This window comes from Myxine glutinosa, chromosome 1 (assembly GCF_964187855.1).
Source record: "Myxine glutinosa chromosome 1, kmMyxGlut1.1, whole genome shotgun sequence".
NCBI classification, from domain to species: Eukaryota; Metazoa; Chordata; class Myxini; order Myxiniformes; family Myxinidae; genus Myxine; species Myxine glutinosa.
The window spans coordinates 262,030,240-262,043,425 of NC_136261.1; the positions used below are offsets into that span (position 1 = coordinate 262,030,240).

At 41.0% G+C, this 13,186-nt stretch overlaps 1 protein-coding gene across 8 annotated transcripts in view; it reads right to left on the minus strand.

Annotated features, from left to right (window-relative positions):
* The window catches only part of RAPH1 (Ras association (RalGDS/AF-6) and pleckstrin homology domains 1), a 202,459-nt gene that overhangs the window by 71,027 nt on the left and 118,246 nt on the right, over positions 1–13,186 (minus strand). For 6 of the 8 annotated variants that reach the window (XM_068130922.2, XM_068130897.2, XM_068130904.2 and 3 more), the window contains 3 exons: positions 6,105–6,241; positions 5,330–5,426; positions 476–915 (listed from right to left, as the gene is read on the minus strand). In XM_068130922.2, the coding sequence (XP_067987023.2) occupies positions 476–915; positions 5,330–5,426; positions 6,105–6,227 (660 nt within the window). In that variant the 5' untranslated portion in view covers positions 6,228–6,241. Of the gene's footprint in view, positions 1–475; positions 916–5,329; positions 5,427–6,104; positions 6,242–6,815; positions 7,661–13,186 lie in introns of those variants that run through there. The other 2 variants (XM_068130889.2, XM_068130950.2) reach the window with 2 other exon arrangements.

Consider the following 13,186-nt stretch of genomic DNA (forward strand, 5'->3'; position numbering starts at 1 on the left):
AAAACTCAGCTACTGCCGAGAAAAGAAATGACACTTGCTGGAAAAAGGGTGAAAAAGGATGAACACTTTTGCCTTTCATTCTTTCACGTTGGGGGGAGGTGGAGGGAACTTGTTGAATCCTCTTCGCAGATTGACTGAAAGCCAAACCTAATTGATCAAAAAAGTAAGAAGGTATTCCAATTTTTCTTGCACAAAAATAAAAAACACAGAAGATTCAATTTAAATGGCACAATAGCATCTAAAAATTTAAAAAAAGAAAATAGTAAATCACGACTATAAAGGTCAAAAGTCGACATGAAGATGCAATATTCAGCAAGTTTTTTTAAAGTTGCCTTCCGCAAGATGGCAATCAAGAAATACATCAGACATAAAGATGATTGTGAAGAAGACCTTTTTGATCATCAACAGCACCAATCATAAGAAGATCCAGGCATAGGAGAGGATACCTGCTGTTTGGTGCCGATGAAATTCCTACCTCATTCACTGGTGTTGAGCTTGACAAATCTGAATCACGTGAATGCGACAGTCGATCAGAGTCCTGGCTGGATGATTTGGACACAACACTAGAACGTGATGACGCACTGCCTGGGCTGCCATCGCCAGTGTTCGTGTCGCTTGGTGTGGGAGTTGGCACAGTGGGAGTAGCAATAGAGGGTTGAGATGCCACAGCTGCTGCAGCTTCCTCGATGCTGAATGAGGCCTGCTCCAATTGAGCAGTGAGCTCCTCCAGCGATAGCTCAGTCTCACTTGGCCCATCTCGGTGGCTAGGGGGATCCTTTTTTGGAGGCATTTCTGTGGCAGCAGTAGTAGGCAGCACTGCTGAAATATTAGTGATGCTCTCAAGCTCCTGGCCCATAGAGCAGAGATCTGCCATTAAAGCATCCAGATCAACTTCCTCACCCTCATTCAGCGCTTCTATTAAAGAAAGTAGGAAAAATAGCAAGAGTTATTTTTCAAATGAATGCCTCAACTCAATTAAATGTTAAATGTCAATTAAATGAGAATGAATACCATATACTTACAATTAAAATGGGACCTTACTCAGTTTTCATCAGAGGATACATACATATATGTACATAACCCCAGAACTAATTCCCAGTTAAAATTATTCACTAAAAACAAGCTTAACCTGAAGAGATAGCTAATGGATCATCGTCAGATCATCATCATCATTTCATGTGCAGCAAGTGGATGTGTCACTGATGCAGTGCCCTCATTGTAGGTTATACAGCAGGAATTTTCGAATTTGGCCGTCTCATCTTCCTAAAAGACACCATGGGATGTTTAACTTCAACCAACTAATGCCGGAAGATGAGGCACACAGCTTAATATCCATCTGAGGGATGGTGCGCACATTGATAAATCACCCTCGGTGTGAAACACCATGATGACAGTTTTCAGCTGAACCAAGATTCAAATCCAGGCTAGACAGCTCAGAGATGAGCGTGCAGACCACGAGGCTATCCTGCCAGTTCTGGCAATCGGATCAAGCATTGAGCTTTCCACATATAATATTTTCCAAATAACAGCAAAAGTTAGACACGAAGTCCAAGTTTGGCATTTACCTTTAAGCCCACAGCTCACGACAATGGCATGCCCGATTCCAATACCATATACTGTGTTGATTTATCCATTGTTGACCAATGTCCTCACATTTCAAGCAAAAGTAAATTGATGTGTATTTTGATACCATTGTTCTGCATGTGATACAGGTACAAGCTCCTCCAAACGGCTTACACGCTGGAGGGGAAAAAAATGCGATAATATAAATAAATAAATAAATAATGTGCAATAAAATCTAGCAGAATTTTCAGATGCCAACTAAAAATCGAAACTGAATGATTCCTAATTACTACAATAAGCTTCTAATAAATGCACTAAGTTATAGGACAATTGCTCAATTGAGATATAGACAAGTCTTCAATGCACTACCTTTTTCCATAGCATATTAAACTGCTGACTTCAGCTTAAAATGTTATCAATAAACAATTCTTGTACCTAAAGATGTTCAGAGTCAATTGATTTTTGCTTGTATGTGACAATCTTGGACATTATAAAACTTATACTGCTCTTCCTTACAAGAGCCCTCAAGAATAAAATGTACAGTATAAACAACTCAACCACAAACTCATAACTCGAATTCCCTCCTTCTATATGTTTACAAAAAGAACTAATGTTCCCTGTGTCTATGAGCGGAACTCCAGGCATTCCAGGATGTCACCAAACCTTCCATCCCTTTCTGGGCAGCAATACAAGCCGTGACTGTCACGAGACATATTCACTCTGCAGCACTCCAACGAGTGATACATCTTATTACCTCTGCCACGGAAGGTAGACGAAGGTTATGTTTTCACCCCTGTTTGTGTGTCTGTCTGTTTGATGGTATGTGAGCATGATACCTCAAAATGTTAGAGTTCGGACGAAAAACTTGGTGGGCAGGTTGGGTGTGTGACAATGACGAATTGATTCAATTTTGGTGAATATCTGGATCTGGATACAATAATTTGTTTATTTTATTTTACAAGTAATTCTTCACCATTGAGAGATGGGGCCAAAAGCGACATACAGCATGATATTTCAAAAGGTTTTGGATGAGTTATGACAAAACGAGGTGGAAAAGTTGGTTAGGTGACAAGAACAAGCCAACTCGATTTTGCTTCAGGTCCGAATCCAGATTTGGCTCATCAGTGGGATATAAAACCACCTTTAGAGGCCATTTTTCCCAGCAAAGCGGGGGTTGGCCTTTTTCGGGAACCGTGGTTGTTGTTGTTTGTTGGTCCCCTTTTTGAAGCAATGTTTTACGGCCGGATGCCCTTCCTGACGCCAACCCTTTTTGCCGCCTTCAACGACAAACAGGGAATTACCAGTGAACTGGTACTCAATTTGCCGACCTTGGAAGGATGACAGGCTGAGTCAACCCCCCTGGCGTTAATTCAGCGATCGACCGGGATTCGAACCCAGGATCCTAGGATCCCAAGCCGGCACCCTAGCCACTAGCCCAACACCAGGGTATAAAACGTAAACTGTTCATTCAGCCTAGGGGAGGTATGCGCTCTATGGCCGTTTTAGGATTAATGAAGGGATCAAGTCCAATAGCGCACAACAATCCCAACAAAAACTCTTCTGTATTTATGTATATGATCGCAAGGTTTGGGTAAAGTTTTATATTGAGTAGCTCTTTCTCATTGTGAGAAATATCAATTTAAAATGTAAGCAATGTCAGCCTCGGCAATTGTAATTTATCAAGATGGTTCAGCCAACCTGCCTCTGGCTCACATTTAAGGAAATGAAAAACCTCACAGGTCCCAGCTTGATATGCAGTTGTGGAAGGGCCGGTTCAGCAGGGAAATGTTAAGTCGCTTGACGTAACGGAGATTAGTTCGAAAAGGTCGATTAAAATGTTATTCCCACTTGCAACAGGCGTTTTTAAAAGTTTATCCTCACCTACAGTGGTGCATAGTACGAGTTCAGTAGGAAATTTATGAATTGAGATGTGATAATAAAATAAATCATTGTAATACGAAACCAAAAGCAGGATTTCCATGAACTCTTAAGGATATAATAGCTTTATTATGATATTATGGATAAGGCAAATTAATAATTTGGACAAATGGTCAAAAGGTCAGCATCACATAAAATCGTTAATTTTTATCGGATTGACCTGAAATTTAAAGAATTTGCATATTGGGTCACTAAATTGGTTCAACAATCGAAAACTAGAAGCCATTTTTAAAAAAATCAATGGGTTAAAGGTCAAGATTGCATAAAATTGCCAATTTTCACCCAATTTACCTGAAATTAAATAATTTTCTTATTGGGTCACTAAATTGGTTCAATAATCGAAAGCTAGAAGCCAATTGTTTTTTTTAGATCAACAGGTCAAAGGTCATCTTTGCATAAAATTGTCAATTTTCTTCCAATTGACCTGAAATTTAAAGAATTTGCATATTGGGTCACATAATTGGTTCACCAATCAAAAGCTGGAAGCTGATTTTTTTTTTATAGATCTAAAGCTCAAAGGTCAAGCCTGCGTAAAATCATTTTAAAAAAATCATTTATTGTTTTCGTTATTTTAAATATATGGATGAAGAAGAAGACGTCTGAATACAAACGGACGCAGACAGGCTTTGCATTTTCAGATGCTTTCTAGTTAGTTTATGGATTTGTGTCAATCTTTTCCCAACAGTGCTGCAATACACTCCAGAGCATATTCAGACTGCTTGCATAAATTTTATCTTTCTCTCAAATGTATTCATCCTTCATTTGTTTTGTTAAAAAAAGTGTTAGTCAATAATAACGATACTAAATTAAAGAATATGGATACATATGTTCAATATCATGACAAATTTGTGTTGGAAATCATGATTTGAGGAAGCTTAGCATTGATTTAAGTGGACTCATACTTTTACACCCCAATGCAGTTAAATTATTCATATTAGAAAGTTAAGATTATAATTGAAAAATGACATCTTTTATGAATATCTGTAAAATCATTTTCACCAAATTAGACACACAAATATGTTATACTGTACATTAAAAGAGTATTGAAAACAGAGCTACATGACAGTAAGAGTAGTAGTTTCGGGTGGGGGGAGGTGGGTGGGAGTCTGTAAGATCATCTCATTCAAAGGCCTTTGATCATGTGCATGAACACATGGTACATGCAGATCTAATCGTTAAAATAACGATTGCTTTTTGAATCATTTTCACATAAGAAACAATGCAAAAGATAAAGAAGTAGAATAAAGAAGTTTGTCACTGTATGCACATTCCTTTAGCTTGAGTAGATTACCGTACATTTCAAAAGGTATCTTGATGAAGAAAGACCAAAGACGTATCAACATGTTTAAATTAGCACCATGTGATAGTGGATAAAACTTGTCTATATAATTGGCTCGTCTACTTTTGAGCTTGCACTAATATGTGATGGTTCATCGTCCAATGAGCTGTTCACTTGCATATATCATCTTCGCCATAGCTTGAATGAAACCTCTTTAAATAAAAGAAACAGCCTTAATTCACCTCGTTTTGGCAAAGCTGCTTCAAAAAGCCTTAAAAGCTTTGCTTACTAAGCTCAAAGGAGCATGGCAACAAATTGACATCCTCCATTTTAAAATATTAACATTGTATTTATATATAGTGCTATTATATAAAACAAATAAATAAATAAATATTCCCATTGTGGATTTTTAAAGCAGGCATTGAAAGGCCACATTCCATTCGGCAGGGTGGGGGTAGCCCAGCGGGGCAGAGGCGGAGGCACTTCAGTAGCAGAAAACGTGTGGAGAAGTCATCATGGGATACTTTCCCAGACAATCGTGCCACGTACCGTGCAGGTTATGCATGGAGAAGCGGTAACGGAAGCTGGCGAGGTTCGACTCGGATTTCCTCGACGGGGCCGCGGGCTTCTTCTCGGATCCAAGGCCCTGCATCACCGAGAGACAGTTAACCAGTCGGTGAGCAAACCACTGAGGAAACCTCAATCCCAAAGCAGGAGCCTTCATACGTAGGTCTGTTATCAACAAGCGGTTAGAATATTTAAACAAAACATTAAACATGCAGTTCCTAAAACTGTGAGCCAATCTGATAATGTGTCTCTGATGGCCAAGGCACTCCCGCTTGCAATGAACAACAAACTATGACCCACATTCATAGCAAAACTTTATTCTGATGAACCCTGCAAGCACTAGCCCAGGAAACGTGACCACTATCATGGAAAACCATTTTTCCCGTTAAAGGAACAGTTGATGTAATGGACAGACAATGGATATCTCATCCCTGATAAAGTTGCAAATTGAGCTAAACTAAAATCGAATGAGATTCATAAACAATAATCCCTGTTACATATGCCCACTATTTTCATCTCCTCAACACACTCACCTTGAACAGTCTGCATGCTCATCACCCTTGGGCAAAATGTCGCTTCCATGAACCCAATCTCCCCATTTATCACTCCAAATATATTACACCCCACGTCCTACTCCTTACACACCACTGTACCTCTTCCCATCCATTTTACAAATAGCGTTCAGTGGAGCTAATGAATGAGCACGAAACAAGTTTTAGGAGATTAATCCAGATGCAGGACTGTTAGGCCTTATTACCTTTGTAAGCGTGTCCAACTCGCCAAGCCAGTCTCCGAACATCTTTTCAAGGTCAGTATCTTCATGATCACTGTCCTCTTCCACTCCATGGTCCACTTCCTCCTCCGACAATTGCTCCATCATCGTCGCCTTTCAGCCTGTTCGTTAGATGGGGTAAGATTACCAAACATCTTTCCAGCTGTTAAGCTATACTAGATTCACAGAAAGCAAAAATGAAAGGCAACGGCATCGCTGCTCTTCTAGGGGGTCTCCGCTCAGGAAAACTCAACAAGAGAATGCAAAGAAGCCAAACACAAGATGTTCTGTGATGGATTCCTTCTGCATAACAGCTTGCTAAATGAAAACAGAACTGCACACCGTCTGCTCCTGGTTAGAATCTCTCTCCAGCCCAGGCCAACGCGTCATGGTGACAGGCACTTGCTGTCAGTCTGCATGGCAAGCAGGAATGCCCCCTGGTTAATTTGCTCAAGACCACTACCATGAATCCACAAATAAATAATGACGCCGTTGAATTTACACAATCTCCAATCCATTAATCGGCCAGTTCAGTGGCAATGAAAACACAGAAGACAGCTTAGAAGAACATGTCACTTAACACTATCAGGTTAAGAGGTCACTTGTAATATGTGAAAGGGCACACAATCATCAAATTACATCGCAACGATGCAATAAAACCGATCACAAAACGGCGCATAAGGACAGTTCACTTACCACACAGCACTGGATCACATGTACAACTGCCTTGGTACAGTGTCCATGCAGAGCCCAGGATCCACAAAGTCTCAGCTCGAGCTCCCACACAAGGCTTGCCCTACCCCTGTAACTGCTGGGCGTCATCTGTTATTTTTTTTTTCTGCTCTTCCAAGCCACAAACCTCCTCCTTTTTCTTATCCTCCGCCCCAAAAGTCAAAGACTATGAGCCATCTTGCTCAACTCCTCCCAGCTAGGCTTGGCCAGTCCTCCCATCATTTCCAAGTCTCCGGCCTTCCCCTCTTGCTAACCACCTTTTTCTAATCAATGGGGGTGTGTTGAACTGGCTTTGCTTATGAATTTGCACACATGTGCCAAAGACTGCTATAATCGCCCCACCCACGGAACACTCACGTTCCTATAACTGACGTACAGAAGCACGCTGTATTCACAACGTAATCTGATCACCTTTCATCACAGCTCAGAATAGTGGCGTCATCACCGTCGAGTAGGAGGGGAAGGTGAAAGGGAAAGAGAAATTGAAGCAACACAGAAACATCACTCACGGCTATAGAACTATGAGCATCAACAAGGCAGGCGAACTTTGAACACCAAATGGACACCCAAGACTCATGTCATGGTGGACTCCCGCAGTGGACAGCATGATAAACACGTGTACCACTGCCAAACGGCTATGGGCCAGCACAACCCTGCCCTCCTGCAAATGGCCAGGAAGGAAGGCCACAAAAACGAGGCAAGCAGGATAAAACAATGCATTGGGAAGTGACTCCGCATCAATCCACACAATGCCTCCATGGCACTGCACATTGGAACCAAATCCTGCTGTGAATGAAAATTTGGAAAAATTACAACAAAATTTGTATTTATCAGTTACCACCAAAAAAATGATTCTTTGTCCTTTTCCCTTCACAGGATGTACCAATTTTTATTTAAAAAAAAAAAATTGAACAAATAAAACGTCTGGGTTTACCTCAGGAAATTTGGACAAGTTTAATGTTCTTGAAATCCACATCTTTTCCTGAAAGACAACAAACCAAAGACTATATATAAAATAATCATTGGCAATATTAGTGCTGCGCACTTCTTTTTTTTGAGAGGCAAATTGATTCCAATAACAAACGAGCAGCTGGTAAATGGTGAGGTGTGGTGTGGAAAATGGTGAGGTGCGGTGCGGTATTAATGTGTTTGTGTGTGGGAGGGGGGTTGAAGGGTGGAGGTGGGGAACCGGCGGAAATCCCATGCAAGTGTGGACCGAATGGCAGAGACACTAGGGCGGGATACACATGACGTCTGAGGCAAGGGAGCCACAATTAAATCCAGGAGTGAATCATCCCTTTTACCGGGTATGTCAGTGCTGAGAAAATGTCTCACTGCAAGCGCCTCAAACGACGTCGAGCACGCAACACGACAACCTCAAAGCCAACAAAAGAGAGAAAAATTACCGTGCAATTACACAGTCGATATTTGGCATCAAACAAGGACAACCACAAGAGAAAATGTACAAAAAAGGGTAAATAAACAAAAATAACTGTTCATGGTAAGTATGCTTGATTAGTTCCCTCAGCAAGAGAAACTCCTCTATTTACATTTGTGAGAAAAACACTCCCCATTCATGACCTTCCACTATTCCAGGCGTGGACAATAATAATTAAGCAGTAACCACAAAGCACTGAACTATCTGTACCGAAGCATGCTGGGAATTGCTTGTTTTTCAAGGCTCAAAATGTTTGTGAAACATTGCCAGATCATATCACCATCCTGAATATGCTGTCGTTGCTCCTTGCAAAACTAACATTTCAGCATACCTGTAATATCTCACTTGAGAACATGAGGCAGGTAGACTTGTTCATACAGGGCTGGGGCAGACAGGTGTGCTGCTCAAGGGCAAAACCGGCTACACTGAGCTACAAACATCCATGAAAGTGTCCAAGAGGTTGTTGAGAACACCACGTGTGCTTATGGCCTTAAAGTGTAATACGCAATTTCTGATTAGCATTGGGAGTTTGATGGCCAAATCGGTATTAATAGTTGCTTCAAGACACAGAGAAAGGATCTCTGAAGGTTAAAAAAAGGAATATATTTTGTTAATTTTAAGATCATAAACTTTTCTAATTCTTGAAAATCAAACAGAATTCTTCACAATATCCTTCCTTCCAGGACGTGTAATAATAATGCATATTTTTTTCCTCCCATCACCGATGACGACATGTACATTCAGACCTTATGACACCACTATTGTAAAGGAAGGCACAAGTCCATGAGTACAGAATCAGAAAAGGGTAATGTTAATTGTACAAGGAATTCCACGGTCATTCATGTCTGAGAACAACAAAAGTGAAAGACGGAGCATTGCTACACCTCCACCAAACATTCGTTTTGAAACTAAGGATCACACACTCTAGTACAAGTCCCAAGGTTCGTCAAAATAAACACCTAGTAAGCAACCAAGCATGCGTGCAACGACTTGCATGGAGAGCGTATCAGTAGAACTTGGCAAACGCAGTGAAAACCTTCTCTCGCACAGCAAGGAGAGGAGTCGAGAAAGCCACGCAGGCAAGGGCTCCGGCCGACTGTGCTGGCCAAGGCATGACAGCTGCTACTGTTCAAGAGATTCGGTCAGTCGCTGGATTCGATCGCTGCCAAGAATGAGGATTGTTGGAACCGTCAGGCCCAGGGCAGAGCTATCGTCCCGCCATTCAGACAAGCCGATGTGCCATGCGGCTCAATAGGTTGGCACGGTCATCGCGGAAAGTGCACATTTTGTACGAATTGGACATAGTATTCTCGCTTAACCTCTCCCCTTCCTTTGTTGAATGTATATAACAACTTAAACAACATGGTATTTTACTACACAGGTTTGCGTTTGCAAAACAGTTCCTAAGAAAAAGAAGCAAAAGCAGAAAAGGACAGTTGGATTACTTTTTGTTCATCTAGCTCTATTAACTAACTTTGACACAGCTGGTTGTCTATTTCTACCCGGGTCTCCAACTCCAGCCTTTCCCCTTTCCAATCTCACAAAAGAAAACTTCATTCCTTACACATACAGCGTTTACAAAGCAACAAGACACGCATTACACGGTACTGGGATAAGAATGCAACAAGAACAAGATGGGTTTTCCCAGCATGTTTTTTGCATGGAAAGCTGTCAAAACCAAAGAGGGAAGTTCGTAATGGCCCCTTGAGATTACTTTGAGTTATTTTTGCCTCGTTAATGTTTCTTTTTTTTATTTGGTGTCCTTTAAGAGGCTCATTGAAGAGCCCAGGTGTACACGGACATTCGAAGACACAACTGCAATTGCATGTGAATTACGAGGCAATGGACAAAGCAACACAGTATATGGAACTTGTACTCGTTATCCCAGCATCAAACGGCTTTGAATTACTAACTGCTGACATGCAAAGGGAACTGAGCAATAAGCGTGACTACAAGCATTTTATAACAGGTTCGATTAAAGTGAGCCCTCATCATCTTCCGGGAGTCACAGATGAGCTAACTGAACATTTTATTGAGCAGTTGAATTCAAACACACCCTCATGTTTGAGCGATACCAAAACGCGTTTCATGCTCAAAACATGCTTCGATATAACATAAATGGTTTTCCATCCCGGATAACTTTCAGCGTGGATTAAATGTTTGTCAAATGACAATAATATGTGCAACTTGGAAATAGAAATTAAAACCGTTCGCCGAAACATCATCCATATTTTGTTGGGGACTGGCGTATAAATTTGAGGACATTCAATTGGGATTTAAAACGAATGTATAACCGGTAATAAGTGAGCACTCAAAACACTTAAGTGAACACTCACAATTCATGGCTTTCAAACGCACGCAGCGAGCACGAAATTAATAATGTACACTACGCAGCATTGATAGTTTGCGATCACAATGCACAAGATAAAAACGAATCAGAAAGGCATCATTCAGTTGCTTTGCTGTGCCTGCCGGGTGGAGGTTTTACAGGAGGGAGGGAAATAAGTCCAAACAGGATTACACTTTGTGCTTCCATGTTTGTAACAGAAAAAGGAATTCTATTCACCTTCCTTTGCAAGTGTTAAGTGTGGCATGTGAGTGGTGTTTTAGTCCACAGTCTAAAAGACCAATATGTTGACTTCCAGAACTTCTTCCAGAACCAGAACTTTTTCTGGTTCCTTCTGATGACTCCAATGCAGTATTTGTTTTCTGTTTCATTACGATTGTACCATATCCTGATGCTGTGTGGATTCTGCTTCCTCGCTAATGGACCTCTGGTAGCCTGTACCTGTTGCTGCGTTTTTGCCTGAGGAAGAACTGCTGAAATCTATCTATCTGGGTTCTTCAAAACATCTTTGTTCTTTTCATATTTCTTTCTACTTTTTCATATTTTTCCATATTCATTCTAATTCTTGCTTCTGCTTTATTTCTCTCTTTCTTTATCTATCTGTCTTCAGAGAAGTGAATTCTTGCAGAAATTGTTCTGTAAGGTTAAATTGGCTGCGCCTGGATGGGTTTGAGGGTAGCGGAGTAGCGGCTGAAATCCGAATTCTATCCAGGTTCCTCATGATGACTCCATCTTTGCTCTTTACTTCTTCTGGTTCCTTCTGATGACTCCAATGTAGTATTTGCTTTTCCGTTTCATTTGCAAAAACACCCAAAACCCCAAAAATCCATGCTGTATACAAGACTGTTATTTTTGCTTTTAGTTCCTCCTTTCGCACCGTGGTGTCACACAGCTGTGAGAGTCTGTTTACTGAGCCATATGGCCAAGACACTTTTCTCCAGATCACTGACTTTGTCTATTCCAAGCTGACAATAGCAGAAGAGTGAAATGGCCAATCCTCTGACAGTAGGTTACATGAAATCAAAATAGCTACAGATGCTCCATATATGGTTCATTGGTGAAAGTTGTACAACAATGATATGGGGCCATCTTCTTTGAATTAATGTGCATGAAATGGTAGAAAAAAAAACTCCACTCTCTCCTACTCCATATCTTCCCCTCCCTCAGATTTTTCTCCTTCATTTCCGTTGCCTTTTCCCTGGTGTTGGGCTAGCGGCTAGGGTGCCGGCTTAGGATCCTGGGTTCGAATCTCGGTCGATCGCTGAATTAATGCCAGGGGGGTTGACTCAGCCTGTCATCCTTCCGAGGTCGGCTAATTGAGTACCAGTTCACTGGTAATTCCCTGTTTGTCGTTGAAGGCGGCAAAAAGGGTTGGCGTCAGGAAGGGCATCCGGCCGTAAAACATTGCTTCAAAAAGGGGACCAAAAAACAACAACTACCACGGTCCCCGAAAAGGCCAACCCCCGCTTTGCGGGTAAAAATGGCCTCTAAACGGTGGGTTTTTTTTTTTGTTTTTTTTTTCCGTTGCCTTTTCCATGCATTTCTCTCTTATCCTCCCAATTCCTTTTCCTTTTCTCACAGTTGTAATTTTGTCATTTTATCCCAGTTAAACGCATTTCCTAATATGGATTTTGTTTTATCATGTGATCAACATTTGTCTGCGCCATGCAATCTGAGAAGGCTCTACTCTTATTGCATACATCAGTAGATCAAGGAAAAATCCTCAATAGAGTAAGTGTTGTTGGCAAGGATTTGATTTCCCATGGATAACTCGCATACCACCGACCAAAGTTCAATAATGGCAAACATCTTCGGAAATCAAAATAAAAACCATCTAAAAAAAAAAAAGGTTAATCTTAAAATAATTCAAGAAAAACCTACATTAAAAGCGAATTCTTGAGCATTAAAAAGCTAAAAAGTCAGATAATTATTGCAAACAAAACATTTATTAAGAAAAATCATATGTAAAGCTTCAATGCTAGGGAAATTGCATCGTTGCTAGAGAGATTGCATCGTTGCTAGGAAAACGACAATTTTACATGTAATGCTAAAATAATATTTGGAACACAGGACCAAGTGTTGAACAAACATACATACAGTATATTGATTGTCAAAAAGATAATGGACAGTGAGAGTAAGTGTGAGAGAGTGAGAGTGTGTGTGAGAGAGTGTGAGTGAGAGTGTGTGAGTGAGAGTGTGTGAGTGAGAGTGTGTGAGTGAGAGTGTGTGTGTGTGTGTGTGTGTGTGTGTGTGTGTGTGTGTGACTGTGTGTGTGTGTGTGTGTGACTGTGTGTGTGTGTGAGAGAGAGTGATAGTGTGTGTGAGTGTGTGTGAAAGTGAGAGAGTGTGTGTAAGTGAGAGTATGTGTGAGTGTGCGTCAGAGAGAGTGATAGTATGTGTGTGTGAGTGAGTGAGTGTGAACTGAGAGTGTGTGAGAGTATGGGAGAGTGAGAGAATGCGAGTGTGAGAGAGTGTGTGAGAGAGTGAGTGATGGTGAGAGTATGAGAGTGCATTTGAGAGAGTGAGTGTGTGAGAGAGTGTGTGAGGTGT